At 36.1% G+C, this 25,557-nt stretch overlaps 1 protein-coding gene across 2 annotated transcripts; it reads right to left on the bottom strand.

The window, feature by feature from the left end:
• Positions 1-12: 12 nt before the first annotated feature.
• On the bottom strand, positions 13-2,450 carry LOC113298113 (protein NRT1/ PTR FAMILY 5.6-like). 2 transcript variants are annotated; one of them, XM_026546787.1, is made up of 4 exons: positions 1,957-2,450; positions 1,631-1,848; positions 994-1,520; positions 13-907 (listed from the first exon to the last, which is right to left on the bottom strand). In XM_026546787.1, exons 1-4 carry the CDS (start codon positions 2,078-2,080, stop codon positions 49-51), a joined length of 1,728 nt encoding a protein of 575 aa, XP_026402572.1. In that variant the 5' UTR covers positions 2,081-2,450; the 3' UTR covers positions 13-48. The 2 variants fall into 2 exon arrangements, with proteins under 2 accessions (XP_026402572.1, XP_026402573.1); XM_026546788.1 differs by having other exon boundaries at positions 1,631-1,831.
• Positions 2,451-25,557: the final 23,107 nt, after the last annotated feature.

Here is a 25,557-nt window from a genome sequence, read left to right as displayed (position 1 = left end):
AGGAGATGTTATAGAAGGAAGAATGAAGTTCTCTATATGATTTGGATGTTAAAAACTCATTGTATCGATGACGCCAGAATCTGGGTCATCTTCAGAAACAGCTTTCTTGTAGGTATATTTGCGTGCTAGAAAACCATAGAAAACTAGGTTGATACAGCTTAATATCACTAGTGATAGATAGAAAATATCTAGACGACTCTTATTGATGGAATCAGCAAACCAACTTGTTCGTCCTCCTTGTTTACTTGCTTTATCTGTTGCAGCTATGTCAATTACACTGAGTAGACTTCCGAATCCAATCACACTTAAGGTAAACGAAGGTCCAAACGACCACATTGACTTAGGAACTTGGTTGTAATAGAAATCTTTGATGCCTGGATAAGTGAATCCATCCATAGCACCTAATAACATGAACTGAGGAGTTAGCCAAAAGACATTGATGGGTAGAGTCTCTTTAGGTCTGTCTTGTAAATCATGTCTCTTAACGATATCGAACCTTTTAGCCTCCACTGATGAGGCGATACTGCAACAAAGTATGCCAAAGATCAACCCTATTCCTATTCTTACCAGCGGTGTCATCACTTGTTCCAATTCTGGGTATGCTTTTGATAGTCTCTTATTTAGCCAAATTATTTGTCCACTTACATATCTGGTAAATATTAAGAGGAATGGAAGTGGAACGTTTCCTAGGCTGTATTTTCGGTCCATGTTGCTTCCTTGCTGAAGAAAGAAAGTGCTCCCCAGGGATTTCACTAGGCCATAGTTAAGGAAGGTAGTCCATATTGGAAACATCCTCAAGAGAAGCTTAGTTTCTTCTACTTCCATAACTGTGCAAAGTCTCCTTTTGGTTCTGTCTTCGTTGAGTTCAGAACTCTGTGATTCTACAATGGCAGCCTTGTCCAAGCACCTGCAGTACATGTAAACTTAGGGTTTTACAGTAGAGGCTCATATAGTGACACACACAGACACGGAAACAAAAACCCTTACACATACCTTAAGCTATCTGTGTGAAGTAACTGATTACTGTCTCCATGGTACAGCTGACTGGCATCTGTAGGAACATCAAGATGTCTTTTGAAGAATGCAGCCACCAAAACACGTGATGCACGTGAGAGAAGACTCCCACGTGGTTCAACACATTTGTATAACGGTTTACCAAGAACAAATATACAGAAGGCGATGCACATTGTCAGTGTCAATACACCATAACCAGCTACCCAGTACTGCCTACCTTCAACAATGGCAAGTAGCAGAATGCCACAAAAGGCACCAGCATTCACACCTATGCACCACCAACAGTTTAACCTAGCATGAACTTTATCATCACTTTCATCATCTTCTGCTCCTCTAGACTTCAGCTGACAAGCTCCAAAGGCTTTTAACATTGGTGTATGGCCAGCTTTGCCAAGTGCCACTAGTAACAATGCCATTCGGAAAACCCAGAGCCTATCCGAGCTTCCATATGCACTTGTGGCTTCCGGATGTAGTTTAAAAGCTGAAATTGTTAATAGCAACAATCCCTTTATGCAAAGGCATTCAAAGGGAACAATACATATGTCAGAGACCAAACTAGAGAACTCAAAGTTCAGTTGTAGAGAAGGTTGAGTTATTTCTGAGATTGGGAACTTACTGTTATATATATTATTGTGGAGTAAAATATCAATCGGTAGAACCCAGTATAAGCGTCAGAAAGATGGGCTCCAAAGATCGCCATTATGGCTGTGATTCCTGTTCTTAAGTTTGCAGTTGCTGCAGCTAGTGGGAGCTTCTCTTCCAATACATTTATAAGGTAGGGCATCAAGTTGGAGATGGCTACGATATGAGATAGACTCTGAGAAAATACTAAACCTGTTAGAAAACAAACACACTATTACGAATAGATATGTTACATCAGGTTACTTGTATATATAGATTTAAGAGAAATTTTCATTGTTCTTTATCAGCGAAATTAGTTACCTAAGACAAAGGAAGCAACTTTCCATCCTTGGAACAACCGAAAAAATTTCCAGCATATGTAGAAAAATGGAAGTCTCATCGGTATCAGACCATTTACAATCCTGAATGTGTAGTTGGCTAACATCTAGTCTGTAATCATCGTGTATTGACAGGATTGTCGTTGTTTGTACAGATTGTTGTAATAAGCAAAGCAGCTTGGAAGGAAGGCCCATCATTACTTGAAAGAAAGAACACCATAGATAAGCAGAGATCTTTTGTGAAGAAGGAGAACCAACTTGTCAAAAGCAAGTACCTCTTAGATTCCAATTTTGTGTTTGAAGCAACCTATAAAGAGCTCAAACAGTTTTTATATAGACCAAATTGGCCATGTGAATAGTGTTCTTATTTCTTGGTTAGCTTAAAGTGCCTTGCAACTGGTCAAGAAGCAACCGAGTAAAGTTTCGGCATTCAGCTAAAAGTGCCTTATAACTGCTCGAGAAGCAACTGAATAAAGTTTGGGCATCTAAAGACTGATTTTATTCTTTACCTTATTTTGCAACAAAGCCTATTGAACCGACAAACTTAGAAAGAAGTGTAGAATAGAAAGAGTTATGGACCCTTAATAAAATGCCTTAATTTATTAGAAAGAAGTGCAGAATAGAAAGAGTTATGGACCCTTAATAAAATGCCATAAAACCTTTCGAGTGTGGGGTCTAGTGATTTGGTGTCTGTTACTAAAAGAAAAAAATGGTGTCAAGAAGTAATCTCTAGAAATCTTTATCTACCTATTTATGTTAATGGCTAATGAGTAGAAATTCATTTCCTCTTCTAAGATTTGGAGAAGAAGAAGAAATAGTGAGGAAAAAGGAAAAATAAGGGTTTGTGATTTTCTTAGCAAAAATGAAACTTTATAGTGACGATGAAGACTCTAGTAGTAATGACGAAGTGGGTGCAACAGATAATCTTGATTTCAATCTTGCCGATTTGGATTATTTGTTGAATGAAGAAGAGCATGTCAACCAAAGCATGCTTGTGGATATTATTGTAGTACAAGAACAATATCGTCGGGAAGAAGAAGGTGATAATGCTTCCAATGGGCAGGTATGAGTTGTAATGATCTACAAACATGTATTTGCATGTCACAATCGCCCAAAAAGGGGAAAAATTCAAATTTTCAACCCAGAATCAGTTTATTCAGTAGCACCACGTAAACCTACTCTGGGTTTAATCCCCTAATTGAGAACGACAACCGGTCGTTGTTTATCGCCATACAAACCGACTGTAGTACACTTTTGGTGCGATAGGTACGTGACAAAAATCGTTTTTTGTTGGTGATGCACATATGTCGATTCCTTTACTTGGATATTTACGTAAATACACAAAGCTCACAATCAGGTTATTTACGTGTATATGTAATCTGATTGTGCATATGAAATGTTATAGGAAAATGAGGAGATAAATCGGATTACATGTTACGCAACGTGAACCGATTGTGAACTTTGGGGATTTTTCTCTGAAATCATCAAGTCCTTAATCGGATTTTATAATTGTACATATAAACCGATTCTTGACAATCAGTTGTCTCGATTGTGACACATAAACCGATTATAAATCAATAACTTGTCGATATATGGTGTACAGTGTTGTGGTGCTCGACGAAGATCAGCCCGAACCCGTATCTCTGCTGGGTCCTGATACCTCTGCCCACTATTACACCGATTTGAAATGGGAAGATAGGAACGATGCAAAGCAATGGTTAACAAGGTCATAGACATCAAATGCGCATTAGTTTTAGGTCGTCATTCAAATCGTGATAGTTCGGAATTTGGTTGTGAGAGAGGTGGAAAGCAAGAAAGTCAATGGGCAAAGGACAGACTGTACGTGAAGAAGACGACAAGGGAATACATGAGTAAATCAAAGAAGTTTGGATGCCCGTTTAAGATTATAGTATGTCTTCAAATGAATTGGTAGTTGATGATGATGGAGTAGTTCGTTTGCATCTTCTAAGTATGTGTTCAAATGAGTTGGTAGTTGATGATGATGGATGGAGAAAACTTTCTTTGAATAAGGTAGTGTATGGTAAAGAATAGGTTATCATCTTTATATACATAAGGGACCAATGGCTATAATTTCAAAATAAATAAATAGTCGTTTACAGTAATAATCGGATTATATAGACGCATGAATAGTCCAATTGTGAATTTGGAATAATGGGAAATATCTATCTTTCCATCATCGGTTTATATGTGAGGCATATAAAGACCGATTCTAGATTTCTCTACAAATCCAAACTTGAACCCATAATCAGTTTATGTGTGCATTAGCATAAACCGATTATTGTTGATGTTCATCACGTCAACCCAGAATCAGTTTATGTATGTGTACAACAAATACCGATTCATGGTAATATCAACCACGATTGGTTTACGCTAATGCACACATAAACCAATTCTGGATTGATTTTAGAAAATTTGATGAGGAAATTTTAGAGATTCATAGTTAAATCATTGATATATACCTCTTAAAAGGAACATATTAAAGGGATCAATCACTTGAATTGTTTGTCGACGAATATTCCTTCAAAAACCAAAAAAAATGAGAATTCGATTGTTGTTTGTGATTAGGTTTTAGTTTTTGATTTTGATGGAAATTGAAAAAAAATGGGTTTTGATTAAAGATTATTGTATTTGTTTTGATTAAATATTTTTATGATCTCTTTTCTCCAGGGAATAATTTGTTAATAGAAATTATTATGATTTTGTATTTTTTAGAAATTATTAATGTTTCTTTAAAGGGTATTGTAGTATTTTATTATATTTTGGACACCCCATATCCCCCACTCTAGGTTGGTTGAAGAAAACTATAGGCCCCAAATAATCACACTAGGCCCCAAGCTAGGAAGGCATAAAAAGGCCCTTCGTCTTTATTCACTTTATTTTCTTTTCTTTTTTTTGTAAGTAAAGAGGTGCACCTCATACAGAACAACTGTGAAAAAGCGGGGGTCTAATAACCACACCCAACAATTCGTTTGGCAATCTGAATAGACAAACTCCAATATACTTTCAAGAGAATCAACTAGACAGTCAGACTCAATCTAGAGAAAAGTATATCAAAAAGTTTTGTATCTCTCTTTCTCAATTCAATCTGCAATCAGCAAATAGGAATTTGCGAGCCCGATTGAATATAAGAGAATTAACTTGAACGGTACCAAATACCAATGTTCAAGGATCAATCAATTTCAATCAACAACCAGAGGTTGGATTTCCCAATTGATCGCTTCAACGCACAACCTGTGATATTCAATTATATAACAAAATATAATGCGGAAAATAAATAACACAGACACCAGAAATGTTGTTAGCGAGAAAACCGCAAATACAGGAAAAACCCCGGGACCTAGTCCAGATTTGAACACCACACTGTATTAAGCCGCTACAGACACTAGCCTACTACCAGTGAACTTCAGACTGGACTGTAGTTGAACCCTAATCAATCTCACACTGATTCAAGGTACAGTTGCGCTCCTTATGTCTATGATCCCAGCAGGATACTACGCACTTGATACCCTTAGTTGATCTCACCCACAACCAAGAGTTGCTACGACCCAAAGTCGAAGACTTGATAAAAAAAACGGTCTCACACAGAAAAGTCTATAGGAATAGATAAATTTGTCTCCCACAGAAATACCTACGAGTTTTGTTCCGTCTTTTGATAAATCAAGGTGGAACCAATTGATATACCGGACTTATGTTATCGAAGAACAGCCTAGAAATATCAATCACCTCACAATAATCTTAATCATATGGTAGCGAAACAAGATATTGTGGAATCATAAACGATGAGACAAAGATGTTTCTGATTACTTTTTATCTTGCCTATCGGAGATTAAATCTCGAGCCAATCTTAAAGAAGATAGTACTCAAACACGATAGAAACAACAAGATCAGATCACGCAACTACAGAGAAAATAGTTGGGTCTGTCTTCACAATCCCAATAAAGTCTTCAAGTAGTTAACCTACAGGGTTTCTTGAAAAACCTAAGGTTAAAGGAGAATCAACTCTAGCTTATGCAACTAGTATCACACAGGAGGTGTGGAGATTAGATTTCCCAGTTGCTAGATTTCTTCTTTATATAGTTTTCAAATCAGGGTTTACAATCTAAGTTACCTTGGTAACAAAGCATTCAATATTTACCGTTAGATGAAAACCTGATTAGATTCAAGCTAATGTCTTTCAACCGTTAGATCGAACTTAGCTTTTTATACACAAATGAAATGTACCCTCATTTAGGTTTATTAACTGTACCTAAACGTGTACACCATGTTGGCTCAACCGCAGTTAACTGAGGTTAGCTGTATGAACACTCTCATATCAACCTTATTCATCTTAACCAATAACTAGTTCAAATGACTCAAATGAACCTAGTTAAAGAGTTATTCAATTGCTATATTCTCATAGAAGTATACAAGAACACAATTGAAGCAAAATCGGTTGGATTCACTCGAATCAATTCTTGAACATTATAGCCAAGGTTTGCAAAGAATGCTTTCGTTATATATAAATGTATTAGTTTATGAGCCAACCAATTTTAGAACTTTAACCACTCAAGTATGCAAACGGGTACGCATACTTAAGTAACCGGTCTGAGTTTGGGTTCGCCATTATGCAAACGGGTACGCATACTTAGTACACTTCCAAATCCCATCAGAAATTCCCAGACCTATACCTTACGCAAGTACGCATACCGGTATGTGTACTTGGTACACGGAATTTCACAACTTCAAGTACGCATACGTATGCATACTTTAGTTCCGATCATGGATCACATACATGCAAGAATGCACAATATGTTTAAAATCCAATGATGGTTAAGTATTCTAATCTCTTATTTCAATCATTGAAACTTTCTTAGAGGATGACAATAACCGTTTTCACACACTATTAGCATCAAAGCAATTTTCAAGTTATTGAAATAATCATAACGAAACATTCCAAGTCTACACCAAAGGATTGGTGTAGCGGTATGTGTACTTGAAATAATCATAACCTTATTCACACACTATATAGTTTATATCTCTAACCTCTTCTCAATTAGTGTGTAGACAAGGAGTCCGTGAACCTGGTTGTTAAGAAGGGTACTTGGAAGATCTCAAAAATCAGTATCCAAGATCAATCTAGTGAAATCCAAATAATCCAATCAGATTTCTGCCAAGTAATTAAACTTGTTATCTTTCATGATACGAATCTACATGAACGAGTCTCGTAATCGATCACAATTAGATAAAAATATCTACTAAGGTTGAATACGTACAACTTGCGTAAATCAAATTATAAAGATAAATAATATAATGCAGAAAAGGAAAAACACAATACACCATAAGTGTTGCTAACGAGGAAACCGCAACTTCAGAAAAACCCCGAGACCTCGTACAGATTTTAACATCAAACTGTATTAAGTTTCTATAGACACTATCCTACTATCAGACTTCGGACTGGAATGTAGTTAAGACCAAATCCATCCTCTAAGCAATTCAGTTATAGTCGTGCTCTTACGTCTCTTTAACCTCGCAAGGTTATACGCAATTGACTCCCTTAGCTGATGTCCTTTACATCCTAACGGTTGTTTCAGCCGATCGAAGTGAAGGATTTTGATATATATACATATATGTCTCTAATAGATAAGCATATTTGATTTTCGTTTAGATCAAAGATCAAGGTGAGAAATCTGTTTGCAATAGACAAAGCTAGCAAACATCACAAATCCGGAGCATACGACTCCCAAGGAGCAGCCTAGATTCTCGACCACCTCTCAAAAACAATCTTCAAAAGATCAACTAAGATCAGTTTTCAGATATTTATATTGAGGAATCACAAAGTCTGAGACGACGAGAATTTTGCGATTACTATCTATCTATCCTGAAAGAGATTACGAAAACCTTGATAACAGAAAAGTAAGATCATGATACACGATCTATCAAGGTAAAGATAGTCGCACCTGGCTTCACGAATCCCCAAAGTGAAGTCTTTTAGTCGTGGACCTAATTATGTTTCTCAGAGGAAACCTACGTTTATAGAGGACGACTCTAGAATCAACTGGGACATATAGTGTTAGGGATGAATTTTCCAGTTGAAAGAGCGTCTCTATTTATAGTTTTCAAAGACTATGGGTTGCTTAGATTTTAACCTAAGATAATTTGAGAATCAAGCAAACACTTTTAGGTCTTGAAATACAATAGAAGAATATACACTAGGAACCGATTCTGGAACCGTGTATAATAATTTTTCGGTTTGGAAAGTATGCCAAAGAACTAAATCAATTTGATGTTCATTTAAACACCTAAGAATTCAATCTTGATGCACAAACATAAGTGTTTGAATGATCAATGAAGTCTTAGAAGTGTTTGAAAATGTTCTATCAATGCTAAACATATCAAAAAAAAAAATAAGTCTTTGAGAATCTGCTAAAATATACTAGGACAGTTGGTATAACAGTTCGCGAACCGTTAGGATTATTCACGAGTCAGGGTACAACGGTTCATGAACTGGGTTCGCAAACCCTACTAGATTACTGAAATCATTTGATTACGGTACGTGAACCGGGTTTTCCAAGTGTTAAGCTATAATACCAAATTTATAAATCAGCTCACAACACTTCGTGAACTGGGTTCGTAAATTGTTCCCATCTGAACTTACAGTTTACGAACTGGTTCGCCAACCCTCCTGTATTTCTGAAACTCAGATATCTATTGTTTGCGAACTGGATCGCCAACCTACCTTGAGAAGAAATATAAGATAGTTCAATATTTCTCTCTTATGATGTTTGAAACATACCCACGTGATAAAATCATTTAAATAGGAAATTTTCAATTGATCCACAAATTAATTCACATAATAAATTGTTTAGATATTTTTAAACAAGAAAAGCTAGAATCATATTTCGAGATTTTTAACAAGAAAAGCTTGACTCAAAATTTCTTCTTTGTAAATCTACTAGAAATCATACGACATCGTCTCAAAAAAATATAATCGTAAAATAGTGAGTAAAATAGAATGGTTCAGTCTTCACATACCTGATACAGAAGTTCTCCAAATGTCTTCGTCAATCTTCAGTCTTCAAGGTTGATGTTTGAAAATCAACTACAACATTTTAATCTAGTCTGAGACTTGGCTTAATCGACTACAAATCAAGATATAGTTTTGATCATCTAACATTAACAACAAGCTTGAGATAGCAAAACTTGTGGGTTCAACCGAGCATTGCTCTAACAATCTCCCCTCCTTCGTCAATTTTAGTGACAAAACTATTCAATACATATGGATTCCGAATAAATAAACTTTTCAAGTTAATCCACTATGCTTGATTTCCTTGGTTCTTCATTAAGCGTCTTGAATTCTTCGGACTTCAAGTTCTTCTGTGGTTCTGCGTGTATTCATTTAGCACCTTTGTTATTGAAGATCCGTAGAGATAACAACTTATGATAATTCTCAAAAAGAGCTCTGTTAGAATGAGGTAACCACACTCTACTCATCAGTTATTATAAAAAAAACATATTATTGTTACCTTCCTCAAAGTTCAATTGCACCACAACTTCGAAGCAATACTATGGTGATACGTTCTCCCCCTTATTCAAACGTACTTCTTTTACAAAATAGGTAAAACCCAATGATAATAATCCACTCCCCCTTACATGATGCTCCGAAAATATATATGTAATGTAATAAGATATTACTGAATAGTTCTCCCCCTTTTTGTCAACAAAATTAGCAAAGGCGAAATATAGGGATCAATATGAATTAAACAAAAGAGTATACAAGACTAGAGAACACATACCAACATTTAGTTTATAGGATTTCACCAAGAAACTTCGGTTCGCGTCAAGGAGATATAAAGGTACAAGAATCTCCTACAATTCCGCATCCACTCTCCCCACAAAGATATTACCATAAAAGCACAAGTTCAAAAGAACTCTCTCCCATTTGATGTCATTCTCGAAAGAACAACATGAGTGACCTTAACTCTAGTTACAAGATAAGGATTTTCCTTGTATATACAAATTTATTTTCCAGTTACGAACAAAGTAAATAAGTATTCCAATTTTTCTCTCATCTTGCCAGTTACGAACAAAGAAGTTAAAAATAACGATCTTAATGTTATAGGCACTAAGATACAAGATTTTCGTGAGAAAAATAATCATCGAAAAAAACTATTCTCTACGTCAGTTACGAACAAGAGAATATTTGTGCGATATGACTCAACATAAGAATTATAACTTCTCTAGCTATGTACGAACGTAGAGATTAAAGTTCACTAATTATTCCCTGGCGGTTATGCAATCAAGGAAGTAAGTATATTCATATATAACATCTTATGGACTCCTGTAGCACTATATTCACAAAAGTGTAATCATGGAGTGTAAACATGGAGATATCAATACTGCCATTTTCAAAATAATTTACTCCTCTTTTGCAAGAATTAAAATCTTAACCTCTGAGAAAATATGAGATATATGTTCTAATCACCAGAATATGATAGCGAAGAACAAATCTCACAAAATAGGAAATATATATATTACATGAAGATTAGGTATCGCAAGTCATCTTCCAAGATAAAATTTAAATAAATAAACTTTAAACATGCAAGATGATTGTATTTGGAAAAACCAATGTAATATATCAGCACTACTCCAAAACTAGTATTCCTCCTTAGAAAATAAGAACTACAAGGAGTTAACTAGTAAAAATATATGAAGGATCTAAGCATCATCTTCATCTTCACTCCATTAAGCTTGAATCTTCTCTGTATCATCCTTAATCTCGGGAAATTTTGTACCAAGTAAATACATTTGTGTTAGAGCATTGCTTGGTCGAACTCACAAATGTTGTTATCTTAAGCTTGTTGTCAAATTTAGTTGTCAAAACTATATCTTGATTTCTAATCTAAAATTAGTTAAGTCTCGGACTAGGATAGAAATGTAGTTGAGAAACAGTGGATCACGGCAGCCATCATTACGTTCTATCGTTTGAAGGCGAAGATCAACCAAAGTTTTTGGAAAACTTCATCAACAAAAGGTAAGTGAAAACTGAGCCACCCATTTCTCAAGTTATATTCACTTTTCTATCATTGAGACGATGTTGCATAGCTAATTAGACTATTATGAATATACAAGAATTTTGAGTCAAGTTTATCTTGATAATTAGTTCTCGAAATATAATAACTAAGCTTAATGAACATTTTTTCATACTTGATGAATTTAGGTTAATGACAATTTATTGTTCGGAATCAAAATCATGATTCAAGTTTTATCATTCTAAAATAGCCTGGAATAGTGATATGTGTCATTGATGTTATTCAGGAATGTTTCGAATCGATTTAGAGAAAAATATAGAACTATTATAAATTTGGATACAAGACAATGTTATCAGTCTTACAAACTGGGAAAACTGTTATATGTTTGAAGACGTATTGCATGTACTCGTACACGTAGCGGAGTAGCTACATATCGACTTACAGATTTGTGGTATGCATATTCTTTTGCACACCATGTGAAAAATCGGTTCAACTCGTGAACCGGATCGGTACGCACACTCGTATGCAACCCATTTTAGGAATTGTGGTCACGGAGCCGGGTTAGTATCCAAACCGGTACACGTACCAAAATAGTTATGTGTTCCCGAACTCGATTGTGTATCCATACCGGTACGCAAACAAAAATATTTTTGTGGACTCCGAAACCGGTGATAGTTTTAAGGTATCATACTGGCACGCATACCATAAAGTACTCTTAATTCCGGAACTTGGTTTGGCTCGTTAATTAGCTTACAAACCGGTACACGTACTGTGACTGAAACGACTCACGAACGGCTATGGTATTTGTACTTTGTACACCTACTAACCATGTCGATTATTTTCAAGTGTGATTAAATTATTTCTACGAGATAATTAGCATTTGATTAATTCTATAAAACACTATACTTATTTGATCACATGATTGTGACTTAAGATTAATGTTTTAAGTGTTCATGAAAATGAATATTAAGCTTTTAAGTTCAAATCGGCTTTCGGCTAACCACCTTGAACATAGTCTTTGTACATGGTTCGGTTACGATTTCACCTAACCAAAGTGTATATCTTGTTTATGTAAATCATATTCAAAGATTCATATAACGGTGGATATTGTTTGTTTGGTTCCAAAGCTATCTTAGCTTAAACCTAAAGCAACCTATGCTTTGAATGTCTATAAAAGGGGAACTTCAAGTAACCGGGATCTTTGAATCTCGACACTATTTTTTGGTGTGTCCTAGTTTTAACTAGAGTCGTCCTCTTCCCAATCCTTTTAGGGTTTAGCGACTACAAAGACTTCATAGGAATTCGTGAAGCCAGGTCCAGTTATCTTTCCTTGATAACTCGAGTATTCTGATCTTGATTGATTTTTGAGCTGCTCACTCGATCAAGATAAATAGAAATCATCAAAGTTCTCTTCGTATCAAACTTTGTTGATTCCACAATTTTTATATTTGAGAGGTGAATAATAATATATGATGCAATTCGGGTTGCATAAGTCCGAATTTTGAGGTTAGCTAGACTTTGTGTATTGCTATCGATTTCCATCACCTTTGATCAAACTTTTTGATTGCAAAAGGAAATCATATATATGATTAATCTATGGGAGGCGGATTTGGTTTAAGGTCTTCAATTGAGTTGAAGAAACTCTTAGTTAATGTGAGGTAAGCTAAGGGAATCAATTACGCGGAGTCCTGCTCGGATTCAAGAGGCGTAAGGAGCGCGACTTTACCTTGATAGGTGGGATACATTTTAAGGCACAACTACATTCCAGTTCGAAGTTAATTGGTAGTAGGCTAGAGTTTGGTGTTCAATCTGGACTAGGTCTCGGGTTTTTTCTACATTAGTGGTTTCCTCGTTAACAAAACTTATGGTGTCTGTGTTATTTCTTTTTCCGCATTATATTGTTTATCTTTATTATTGAAATATCACAAGTTGTGCGTTTATCAATCATAGTAGATACACACGACCTAGTTTGTTGGATACGACTTGATTGATTCTTGGACATTGGTCTTTGGTACCGTCCAAGTATTTCTTTGTGATTAGGTTCATGCATTTGATTTTGTAAACGTTCTAATCGCAAGAGAAAGGGAGATATAAATCTGGATATTATTCCTTGATTGAGTTGAACTCTCGAAGTCGTATTTAGTTTGTCCATACAGATTTCTTAAGAAAAAGTTGGTGGTGAATTTTGGTACCCCCCTCGTTTTCAATTGGTATCAGAGCAGTCAAACACGTTAAGACTTGATAAGTCTGTGTTTGGAAATCTCGTGGAATTTGTAGTCACGTAAAAAAAATGTCTACTGCCGATTTTGATTACACCAAGTGTCTGAGACTTACCTCAAAGGATAACTCCTTAGTTGATTCTTCCAAATCCATAGGAAAAGAACACGTGTTGTCAGTTTCTGATAATATCCTTCCCTTAATTACCAACGGTTTAGTATCTGATAGGTGTCTAAAACACCTAATTTTATATCTAGTATTTATGCTTTCTTTGCTATTTATCTTGTAAATTATGTATTCTTATGTTTGATTTGAGTTTTTAGGTACCTTGGAGCCATTTAGAGCATAAAGGGAGTTTTTGTCATTTCGCTGGAGAAAGCTATATGGAGCTCGTCCACGGATAAGGGGTTATCAGCTGGAATCCTCATAGAAGTATCAAAGGGGCAGACATCTTTGGCTTCCTGTATCCAGAAACTGGGTGCTCTAGTAAACCCAATGATTGGCTTGCCCTAAATTCGATAGATGGTGAGAATTCTCTCATTCCAATTCAGTATTTTTCACCTGAAAGTTAGACGGCTGTCTGGGAGTGGTGTTGGAGATGGAGACTCAGAGGAAGCTGTGATGAAGAACAAAGTAGGTTCGACTGTGTTAGAAGAGGATTTATGCACTGAAACATCATGGAAGGCTAGGTTGTTACTGCAAATGAAGATGGTTTCTTTCTGTTGATTTGGGGAGAAATCAGATGGAGGATTTGATGAAGATTGATGGAAATTTAGGGTTGGTAATGGATAGAAGAGATTGGGTTGCTGCTGAATTTATCTCTAAAAGCAAGAAACTAAAGAAATCAAGTCGATTCAGTGAAGATTAATGTCAATTAGGGTTTGGTGGAAACAGAAATTGAGGGTTTGATGTGATTCCGAGTATGACAGAGAAATGTTATGAAGAGTTGTTGTTTCTGACTGAAGGAATAATGGGTTCTGGTGTGATTACAATCAAGAATTCTATAGGAAAGAATGGGTTTGTGATGATTTAGTGAGAACAAGTCTGAGGCACAGGTGAAGCAGTAGCACAGATGGGTTTCTGCAGTTATGTTCGGGTTGTGCAGCTGGTGATTGTATTGGCTGTGTAACACAGATGCGAAGGACTTAAACTGAAGCCTGTAAGCAGATAAGGAATATGATTTCTGATTACTGCAGGTGAACTGAAGAGGTGATTGTGCAATGCAGAAAACAAGAGAGCAGAACTTGAGATTGGCATTGGCGGTTGCGAATATGCAGGGAGAGTAGGAAATGGTGCAGTGTGCTGGAATTGCAGTTAGGGTAAGCTGAGAATGGAACTGCAGTAGGAGGGTTTGATGTTGTTGATATGGAGAAGGAGTTGAGCCTTGGGTTGAATGCCAAATGGTACATGGAAGTGATGCTTGTATGTGTGCAAAAGAATGCAAATGGTCTTGAGGTGGTTTTGTTGTATTGCAGGAAAGGAGAGTTTGTGTTGCTGCAATGTAAAGAATGGCTTGAACTGGTTTTGTGGTGTTATGGGACTGGAGAATAATGAAGCTGATGGTGTTGTTGCCTGTAGTTGGATCCCAAGGCAGGAGCTGAAATATTGCAGGTGAATGAAGTTTGAGTTGCTATTGTTACAGATGATGCAAGACGGAAGGTGATGTTGTTGCGATGATGGAGATAGCTGGGATGTGAAAGCAATAGTGAGATAAATGAGATGAACTTGTTATGGTCGCTAAGCCTTGGTCTTGTGCAGTCAGTTAGCCATGTTTCTGGTGGTCATAGAATGGAAGAAATTGGCTGGAGTTAATCTGTGTTGGCAGAGGAGTACGAGCTATTGTTGTTGAAGGCCATAGGAAGCAGTAAAAGGAGCACTGGGACTGATGCAGTTTCTTGGTGTATGAACTAAAGTGCAGGATGTGTTTCAATGGTTGTTAGGAAGCAGCAGCAAGGAATGAGTTGGTTAAAATTGTCGTGGCCTGGAGGTGGAATGAAGGATAGAATGCACTGTCAGTTCCAGAGAACTGACTATTGAACAAGTATATCAAGTTAATGGGCTCTGGGCTTAATTTCTTGTAGACCAGTTTGAGAAGAGCTTTGAGCTTTATTTGGACTAAATCTGATCGAGAGAACAACCAGCAAGGTTGACCGTGACCTAAACATAGGAATTTGAGAGAGTATATAAAAAGGGGAGGGCTCTTTATCTTAGGATTTTATCTCTTCTTCTACTTTTGATCTAGGGTTTACAACATGATAGATTTTCTCTTTTTTCTTGTGATGAACTCCATTATGTTTACCTAGTTTTATTATTGGTTTAAGGTTTGAGTCGGATTTTGCAAACATTGTTCTTTGATTCAATATATTAGTTTTGTCTCATATTTGTCGTTCATGATTCTCTAAAAATATAGTTGTATGATTGACGTATTGCAACACGATTGATTGTTTGTTTTGTCAAGTTGCAAATTGGTAGAACTTGTAATTACATTTATTGCTAGTTTAGGGTTGATCATCGAGCGATAATCCTTGAACACAAGTATCATAAATATAGTTATAGCTTATAGTGATACATCCTTGTAATCATATGTGAACCATGATCTTTGTTTGAATTGTTTGCGCAATGTATTTCAATTGCATTGATTAGCCTAATTTCATAAATCTTAATGCTCCATGGGAATTGAAATTGATTAGCGCAAGGCGTTAGGTTATTCTTTTGGTAGAATTCATACTTGCATCGTTTTATGTATGTGTGACGAAATCAGGAAATTGCGGGATATTCTTTCGACTAGATATCTTAGGGCTTTTGATAATGAGAGATTAAATATCAATTTTAGTTATTAAGATAAGAACATGTTTGTGAATGAAAACGAATCCTTAACCAATATCTTTATATCCTTGTTTTGCGTGTTTATTTCTTTGTTTGTTTTTATTTTATTTTAGTTTACATAAATCAGAAAAATCCCCCCTTGCTTTACATAAGAAACCGAAACATATTGACAACCTACTCCTCTATGTGGGAACGATCCTTTCTTGCCCTTGCTTCATTATATATTTTGAGTAGTAAGAAAGTGAAATTATTTTTGACGCCTACGACAACGATCAAATTTTGGCGCCGCTGCCGGGGAGCAGCGGTTGTCATTTGTTTTTGGTTTCTTATTTTATTTTATTTTATTTTATTTTTATTTTTGTTTTGTTTTTATTTTTTTTCTTGTTTTCTGGTTTTAACCTTATTTTGAGAATCTTGTTTCAGGTACCAATTTTTATGGACGAAGCATATTGGAACAATGGGTACGGTTATCAACCTCAACAAATTATGACAACTATCACCCTTGCGGGGAATACAATCAAAACCAATTCTTTTGGTTATGGTCAATATTCTACGTACCCTTTGTCTTATTCTCATACATATCAACCTTCTTATGGTAGGTATGTAAGTGAGCAACCACAAGGAGGGGAGACTAGTTGTACTCCTATTCATATTCTCCGAGTTTGGTAGATGAGATGCAACAATTTATGGTCAGCATGGAGTCAGTTTGTAGACAACCAAGCATGGAGCCAGTTTCATCGACCGAATATGCTCATAGTATGTTTGGCCTAATTTCTGATCGTAGTTATGATCATTCACCCATTCAAAGGGAAGATAATTTGCCTAGCAATACTGAAGTAAGTGATTCTACTTTTTCCTTGTCGAACGAGCTTTACAAACAAATGGAACATTATATTCAGAATTTGGATGGATCACTCCAAGAGCTTCGAAAAGGTGTTTCCAATTTAAGACAAGGTATTGAAGAATGCAAAGAGGACATGCAAAATTATGCGAATGACCAATCTTTGGGAAGTGGTAGCCAATCTTATGTTAACTATGATAGTGATGATGACTATGAAAATACATCGCTTGAACCAATTTATGGTGACATCCCCGAGGAGTGTACAATGGAGTCTTTTTGCGATCAAGGTGAAGTTGAAAAGGAGTATGATGACACCAGTGTATCTTACTCGAGCATTGATCTTTATAACGATCAAGAACCTATTCAAAAGGTATAGCTTGAGGATGATGCAATGAGTGTTCTAAAAAAGTTCCTTATGGTGAGACTTGAATCCGCAATGGAGTATGTACCTTGCAACAAAGAGGAGTGTGTTGAGAATGAAACCAATTTGATCCATATTGTGGAAGACCCAATTGAGCTTGCATATGATTGTAACGATGATGTTAATGTCGAGACTTTGGTTAAGGCAGAAACGGACGAAGAATGGTTGCAAAGTTTGATAGAGGACCATGATATACAAGAGGTAAGTAATTCAGTTGAGTTTTTCAAGGATGAAGAGGATTCCGTGCTACAAGAGATTGTGCGATGTTTGTCTAACCCTTTACATATTGATTCTTCTCCTTTACCTCTTATTGGTTTGAATGTATGTACTTCGGAAACATTGTTAAATGACTTTGTTTCTCGGCATCCACCATTAGAAACATTAGATTCTCATACTATGCAGGTTTTGGAACAAGAAACCGTGGAAGTTCTTGAATTATATATTCTTTACTTACTTTAAGTGTGGACAAGAATAAGTGTGAGGGAAATTTTTATCGGTTAATAGCTTCATTTCTGTTTTATATTACTAATATTTGTGTGAAGCTAGTGTTTGCGAACCAGATGCTATGAATGGATCCCCAACTTTTCAGATTATTGGTGTATGGGGAATTTGTCTTGCAAGTCGGAATGACGACTTTAAACCAAGCACTAAATGGGAGGCAACCCACTGATTTTGTGTATCTATCTCTATCTTTTTATTTCTCAAGTCTTTTATATTTATTTTCTTATTTTGGATATTTGCATATCAAAACTCCAACTTTTAGAGATTTTTGAACAATTTAGAATAAACACTAGCCTTTCTAAGTAGATGGAATTTTTTCTTGACGATGAGGTATATATTGGCTGAGTTGGGATTAGATGCCAACTAAATAGCTTGTTTAGTGTTTATCCTCTATTGTTCATAAATAGCTATGAGTTAGAGTATCAGTTTTTATTATGCATTTTATTTTCTTATCGTGTATATATATCATGTTATGAATTTCCCATCTTGAACTTTACTTTGATTGACTAAATTTTACATTGAGGACAATGTAAAGTTTAAGTGTAGGGGAGTGTTCTCACATAGAGTTTTTAGCCTTTTTAGTTTTCCCTTGTGCTTATAAGAAGAAAAAAAAAGTAGAAAAACTAAAAAAAGAAAGAAAAGAAAAAGATGATAAACTCCTAAGTCTAGAAACTTGTGCCTTACACTGATGGAAACATCGTGGCTGTAGGAGTTGAGGAACCCATTAGTAGAGTATATTCATATAAAAATAAATAAAATATAAAAACAAATAACATGATAGTTGTCACCATATCTCGGAGTCTTCACCATATCACGTTCTGTTTTTATTTTTCCATATTTATCTATTGTTTCTCTAAGTGATTTGGTGGGGCACCAACATCGAATTGTTATCACTGCTAGGATGAAATAGAGTGATTGAGTTAATATATATATATTAAAAGAAAAAAGACCAGACCAATTTGACCAAACGGTGTACACATATATATCAATAAAAAAAAAAGATTGACACTTGGATAGCAATATGTGTGTGTTCTCCCTATCTCTGTCGCCTAAACAAGCGTGGAATGCAGGATCCATGGGAATTACCATGTAATCTACTGACAAGAATCATGCGCTTGGATACAAAAGATCCAATCATGTTGCTGATTTGAAAAAAAATATTATTATTATTGTGTTGAATAAAATCGATCACTGGTTCCCTTGTATATGTCAGTGAATTGACCTGTAATTAAATTTGTCGACCACTGGTTCCCTTGTCCAGTCGTGTTGATATTAGTATTCAGACCAGTAGCTCAATCCAATATGATTTTTAGGTTTGTTTTGGAAGTGACCTTCAGACAGATATGGGAAGCACCGTTCACCTTAGTCAACAGTCCGCCACCATCTAATTTTTATATCCATCTTCTTAATCTTTTCATGTGATTGTGGTTGATTAGATTCCGAGTATTGTGGTTGTGTTCAACTTTCTTAATGAAGTTATATCACTAATTTATGAATTGGATTTGAAAGTGGGTACTTCCTCTTGTAATCATTGATAGTATGCCAATTAATAAAAATATTTAGTGTCATTCTTAAATTGTCACATGTGGCTGGAGTTAGAAATATAGGTTTTGTAGATATACCTCTTGTAAACCTTCACGTGACTAAAACTCGTCCACTAGGGACATCTAGGGGTTTAAAGGCTTGTTATACGTGCTAAGTGTGACCGTAGCCTCGACGACACGGAGTTGTATGTATGTTTTAGAATTATTTTGTTTGATTTGCTCGAGGACTAGCAAAGTCTAAGTGTGGGGGAATCTGATAGGTGTCTAAAACACTTAATTTTATATCTAGTATTTATGCTTTCTTTGTTATTTTTCTTGTAAATTATGTATTCTTATGTTTGATTTTGAGTTTTTAGGTACCTTGGAGCCATTTAGAGCATAAAGGGAGTTTTTTTCATTTCGCTGGAGAAAGCTATATGGAGCTCATCCACGGATAGGGGGTTATCAGCTGGAATCCTCATAAAAGTATCAAAGGGGCAGACATCTTTGGCTTCCAGTATCCAGAAACTGGGTGCTCTAGTAAACCCAATGATTGGCTTGCCCTAAATTCGAGAGATGGTGAGAATTCTCTCATTCCAATTCAGTATTTTTCACCTGAAAGTTAGACGACTGTCTGGGAGTGGTGTTGGAGATGGAGACTCAGACGAACCTGTGATGAAGAACAAAGTAGGTTTGACTGTGTTAGAAGTGGATTTATGCATTGAAACATCATGGAAGGCTAGGTTGTTACTGCAAATGAAGATGGTTTCTTTCTGTTGATTTGGGGAGAAATCAGATGGAGGATTTGATGAAGATTAATGGAAATTTAGGGTTGGTAATGGATAGAAGAGATGGGGTTGCTGCTGACTTTATCTCTAAAAGCAAGAAACTAAAGAAATCAAGTCGATTCAGTGAAGATTAATGTCAATTAGGGTTTGGTGGAAACAAAAATTGAGGGGTTGATGTGATTCCGGGTATGGCAGAGAAATGTTATGAAGAGTTGTTGTTTCTGACTGAAGGAATAATGGGTTCTGGTGTGATTACAATCAAGAATTCGATAGGAAAGAATGGGTTTGTGATGATGTTGGAAAAAAAATGGGTTTCACAAAGGATGAATGACACAGAGAAGAAATTGTTGCACTCCAAAACTTTCAAGGCTTGTATAAATTTCTTTTAGACAAATATTTCTACCCTCCCAATAACAATTGGCGATTACAACAGGTATGCAAAATATTGCCTTCAGGATACAATGAAAGCCCTGCAACGAAAACTGAATTCAAGGTTTGTACCCCTTGATTCAATCAAGAACACACAAAGAGATTTCTGATTACTGATGATGCTTTTTTGAAATAGAGAAAACAGATTGATTTTTCTTATATGTTAAACGAAACTTGGAGAAGCTATTTATAAAGGGTTTTGCACCTGTTGGGAATAGGTTTTTTATTCGCCAACAGGTTTCTATTCACGAAACGTCAGGTTCCTTCATCAACAGACATCAATGGTGTCTTTTGGATTCGAAATTTTCGAACAGGCTTTTATCGCCCCCTTTGGTTAGCGGCGTTGAAAATATTCCAACATTCTCCCCCTATTTTCAAAAACCATAAAACAAAGTTAAAATTTTTAAATCAGAGTGACTGCATCACCGAAGTGACTGCCTACGTACCCGAGTGGGATCAAGCCAACGTAGTTCAAGCACAATTGAGACTAAGCATCATCGTTGAAATCAACACATAAATGATAGGTATTTTTTGGATTTGAACCTTCACTTAGTGTAAGAAACTCAAAGCCTTATCGAGGTTCTATGGTGAAACCAGTCTTGAACCAAGTACCCCCTATGATAAAACCGGAGTCTCCACACATATTGATTTCATAAAATCATGTGTTCTGTAGCCAAGCACGTTAATGGCCATGTGCTTATATCCTTGTTCATGAGTCTTCTTTAGAGAACGGTCTTCTTCTCTTAGGAAACGGCATTATTTCCATACTCATATAGGTAAGTCTCGAAGGTGTTTCTGCGATACACCTTTTACTAATCATAGACTCATTAAGGATTTACATCCATCCTATTTTCTTGCAGAAACCAGCACTAATAAGAAATGGGAAGTTTTTATATTAGTGCTCCATAATCCACATCCATAACTTGTTGGTACCACATTGAACCTTGTTTATCCTTTTCAAAACATAGGTTGGGTTTCTGCTATGGGAGATCAAACTTCCTTCACAGACCTTAGTCCCATTTCTTTCCTTTTTATTGAAACCACTGAACTTGGTAGACTTTTCGTAAATGGGTCTGCCAAATTCCTCTTTGATTCAATAAAGTTAACCGTAACTACTCCCCTCTTGAGTAGTTGCCTAACCATGTAGTGTCTAAGACTTGCATGTCTAGACTTTCCATTATAAGTCTTATTAGAGACATTATAGATTGTAGCTTGATTATCACAATTAATCAAGACCGCCGGAGTTGGCTTCTTCCAAAAAGGAATTTCCATAAGTAGGTTTCTAAACCAATCTGCCTCCTTACATGCATCAGTTAAAGCTATCAATTCTGACAACATTGTTGAATCAGAAATACAAGTCTGCTTCTTGGAACTCCAAGACACAGCAGCACCCCCTAATGTAAAAATCCATCCAGAAGTTGACTTGGAATTTGATTCTACATTGTTCCAGTTAGCATCGCTGTACCCCTCTAGTGCAGCGGGATAGCCTTGGTAATGCAAACCAAAATTTATTGTTCCTTTCAAGTACGCCATAACTCTTGAAACTGCTTTCCAGTGTTCATATCCTGGATTACTTGAGAAACGACATAATATTCCCACGGCTTGGGCTATGTCCGGTCTTGTGCAATGCATAGCGTACATAAGACTCCCAATAACACTAGAATACTCAAGTTGAGCATGAGTACGGCCGGTGTTCTTTATTAACTTGATAGTATGGTCTAAAGGAGTAGGTGCTGGATTGTCATCAAAGTGACCATATTTCTTGAGAAATTTCTCAATATAATGAGATTGAGTTAAAACCAACTCATCTCCCTTTCTTAGGATCTTAATTCCCAAGATTACATCAGCCTCTCCTAAATCCTTCATATCAAAGTTAGAACTAAGAAACTTCTTTGTTTCTTCCACAACAGATATGTCAGACCCAAAGATTAACATATCATCAACATACAAACAGAGAATCACACAACCAGAACTATCATGCTTACTATAGATACATTTGTCCGCATCATTCACCACAAAACCATATGACAAAACTACTTTATCAAACTTCTCATGCCATTGCATAGGGGCTTGCTTCAAACCATAGAGAGATTTCACTAACTTGCAAACTTTCTTCTCTTGGCCTGGTAATATGAAACCTTCAGGTTGTTCCAGGACCCCCCTTTGGTTAGCGGCGTTGAAAATATTCCAACAGATGATTCAGTGAGAACAAGTCTGAGGCACAGGTGAAGCAGTAGCACAGATGGGTTTCTGCAGTTATGTTCGGGTTGTGCAGCTGGTGATTGTATTGGCTGTGTAACACAAATGCGAAGGACTTAAACTGAAGCCTGTAAGCAGATAAGGAATATGATTTCTGATTGCTGCAGGTGAACTGAAGAGGTGATTGTGCAATGCAGAAAACAAGAGATCAGAACTTGAGATTGGCATCGGCGGTTGCGAATATGCAGGGAGAGTAGGAAATGGTGCAGTGTGCTGGAATTGCAGTTAGGGTAAGCTGAGAATGGAACTGCAGTAGGAGGGTTTGATGTTGTTGATATGGAGAAGGAGTTGAGCGTTGGGTTGAATGCCAAATGGTACATGGAAGTGATGCTTGTATGTGTGCAAAAGAATGCAAATGGTCTTGAGGTGGTTTTGTTGTATTGCAGGAAAGGAGTGATTGTGTTGCTGCAATGTAAAGAATGGCTTGAACTGGGTTTGTGGTGTTATGGGACTGGAGAATAATGAAGCTGATGGTGTTGTTGCCTGTAGTTGGATCCCAAGGAAGGAGCTGAAATATTGCAGGTGAATGAAGTTTGAGTTGCTATTGTTACAGATGATGCAAGACGGAAGGTGATGTTGTTGCGATGATGGAGGTAGCTGAGATTTGAAAGCAACAGTGAGATAATTGAGATGAACTTGTTATGGTCGCCAAGCCTTGGTCTTGTGCAGTCAGTTAGCCATGTTGCTGGTGGTCATAGAATGGAAGAAATTGGCTGGAGTTAATCTGTGTTGGCAGAGGAGTACGATCTATTGTTGTTGAAGGCCATAGGAAGCAGTAAAAGGAGAACTGGGACTGATGCAGTTTCTTGGTGTATGAACTGAAGTGCAGGATGTGTTGCAATGGTTGTTAGGAAGCAGCAGCAAGGAATGAGTTGGTTAAAATTGTCGTGGCCTGGAGGTGGAATGAAGGATAGAATGCACTGTCAGTTCCAGAGAACTGACCATTGAACAAGTATATCAAGTTAATGGGCTCTGGGCTTAATTTCTTGTAGACCAGTTTGAGAAGAGCTTTGAGCTTTATTTGGACTAAATCTGCTCGAGAGAACAACCAGCAAGGTTGGCCGTGACCTAAACATAGGAATTTAAGAGAGTATATAAAAAGGGGAGGGCTCTTTATCTTAGGATTTTATCTCTTCTTCTACTTTTGATCTAGGGTTTACAACATGATAGATTTTCTCTTTCTTCTTGTGATGAACTCCATTATGTTTACCTAGTTTTATTATTGGTTTAAGGTTTGAGTCGGATTTTGCAAACATTGTTCTTTGAGTCAATATATTAGTTTTGTCTCATATTTATCGTTCATGATTCTCTAAAAATATAGTTGTATGATTGACGTATTGCAACACGATTGATTGTTTGTTTTGTCAAGTTGCAAATTGGTAGAACTTGTAATTACATCTATTGCTAGTTTAGGGTTGATCATCGAGCGATAATCCTTGAACACAAGTATCATAAATATAGTTATAGCTTATAGTGATATATCCTTGTAATCATATGTGAACCATGATCTTTGTTCGATTGTTTGCGCAATGTATTTCAATTGCATTTATTAGCCTAATTTCATGAATCTTAATGCTCCATAGAAATTGAACTTGATTAGCGCAAGGTGTTAGGTTATTCTTTTGGTAGAATTCATACTTGCATCGGTTAACATGTATCTGTGATAAAATCAGGAAAATGCGAGATATTGTTTCGACTAGATATCTTAGGGATTTTGATAATGAGAGATTAAATATCAATTTTAGTTATTAAGACAAGAACATGTTTGTGAATGAAACGAATCCTTAACCAATATCTTTATATCCTTGATTTGCGTGTTTATTTCTTTGTTTGTTTTTATTTACTCGTGCTTTTACTGCTTGACACACTCCGTAGAGATTAATTTAAGTTGATTTTCGGATACAAATCCATGTGATTTGTTAATGTCCAACAAAATCCTTCTTTTTCATAAAGAAGGGTCACTCATGTTGTTCTCTTGGGAATTACATCTAACAAGTGAGAGTTCTTAAATGAACTTGTGCTTAATTGCTATATCTTTGTGGGGACTGTGGTTGTAGAATTTGGAGGGGATGATTGCATCTTAAATCTCCTAGATGAGCTCTAAGTATTTCTTATTATGTGATATCATCTAAAAAAGTTGATATGAGGAGTTGCATTTTAACTATGTTATAATGTAGAATCTCAAACTTCCTTAAAACTTGACATATCTTTTGGTTGTATTCATAACGATCCACAATTTTGTACCTTAATTTGTTAATTTTATTGATAAAAAGGGGGAGAATTTTTTAGTAGTTTCATACTATATACATATGGTTTACGGATCATTATGTAAGGGGAAGTGAATCAATAATCTATAGGTTACACCTATTATGCAAAAGATGTAAGTATTGATTATGGGGAAAACATATCACCGTAGTATTACTTCAGAGTTGGGATATAGTTGAACTTTGGAGAAATTAATAATATTATATTTCTGTATAACGACGTTTGAGAATATTTGTTTTCAATGTTGTTATCACTACAGATCTTCAACAACAATGATGTTTAGTTGAACACGTTCAGTATCATTGCAACTTGAAATTACGAAGAGTTCACGGAGTTAAAGAAACCAAGGAAATCAAGCATGATGGATTCGAGGATTTTTCAAAGCTTTATTTTCTATCCATATATATTGCTAGTTTTGTCACTAAAATTGACAAAGGGGGGGATTGTTAGAGCACATTGGTCGGTCGAACTCACAAGTATTGCTA

The sequence above is a fragment of the Papaver somniferum genome, chromosome 7 (genome assembly GCF_003573695.1).
Source record: "Papaver somniferum cultivar HN1 chromosome 7, ASM357369v1, whole genome shotgun sequence".
NCBI classification, from domain to species: Eukaryota; Viridiplantae; Streptophyta; class Magnoliopsida; order Ranunculales; family Papaveraceae; genus Papaver; species Papaver somniferum.
This window is presented reverse-complemented; position numbering and strand designations above follow the sequence as displayed.

What these genes read in the sequence shown, in the direction of transcription:
- LOC113298113 (XM_026546787.1), bottom strand. Translation starts at nt 2,080, where the DNA reads ATGTTAGCCAACTACACATTCAGGATTGTAAATGGTCTGATACCGATG. An exon ending in AGTTGCTTCCTTTGTCTTAG is followed by an intron (nt 1,849 to 1,956) that starts GTAACTAATTTC and finishes GTTTTCTAACAG; the next exon opens with GTTTAGTATTTTCTCAGAGT. An exon ending in CCACAATAATATATATAACA is followed by an intron (nt 1,521 to 1,630) that starts GTAAGTTCCCAA and finishes CTTTGCATAAAG; the next exon opens with GGATTGTTGCTATTAACAAT.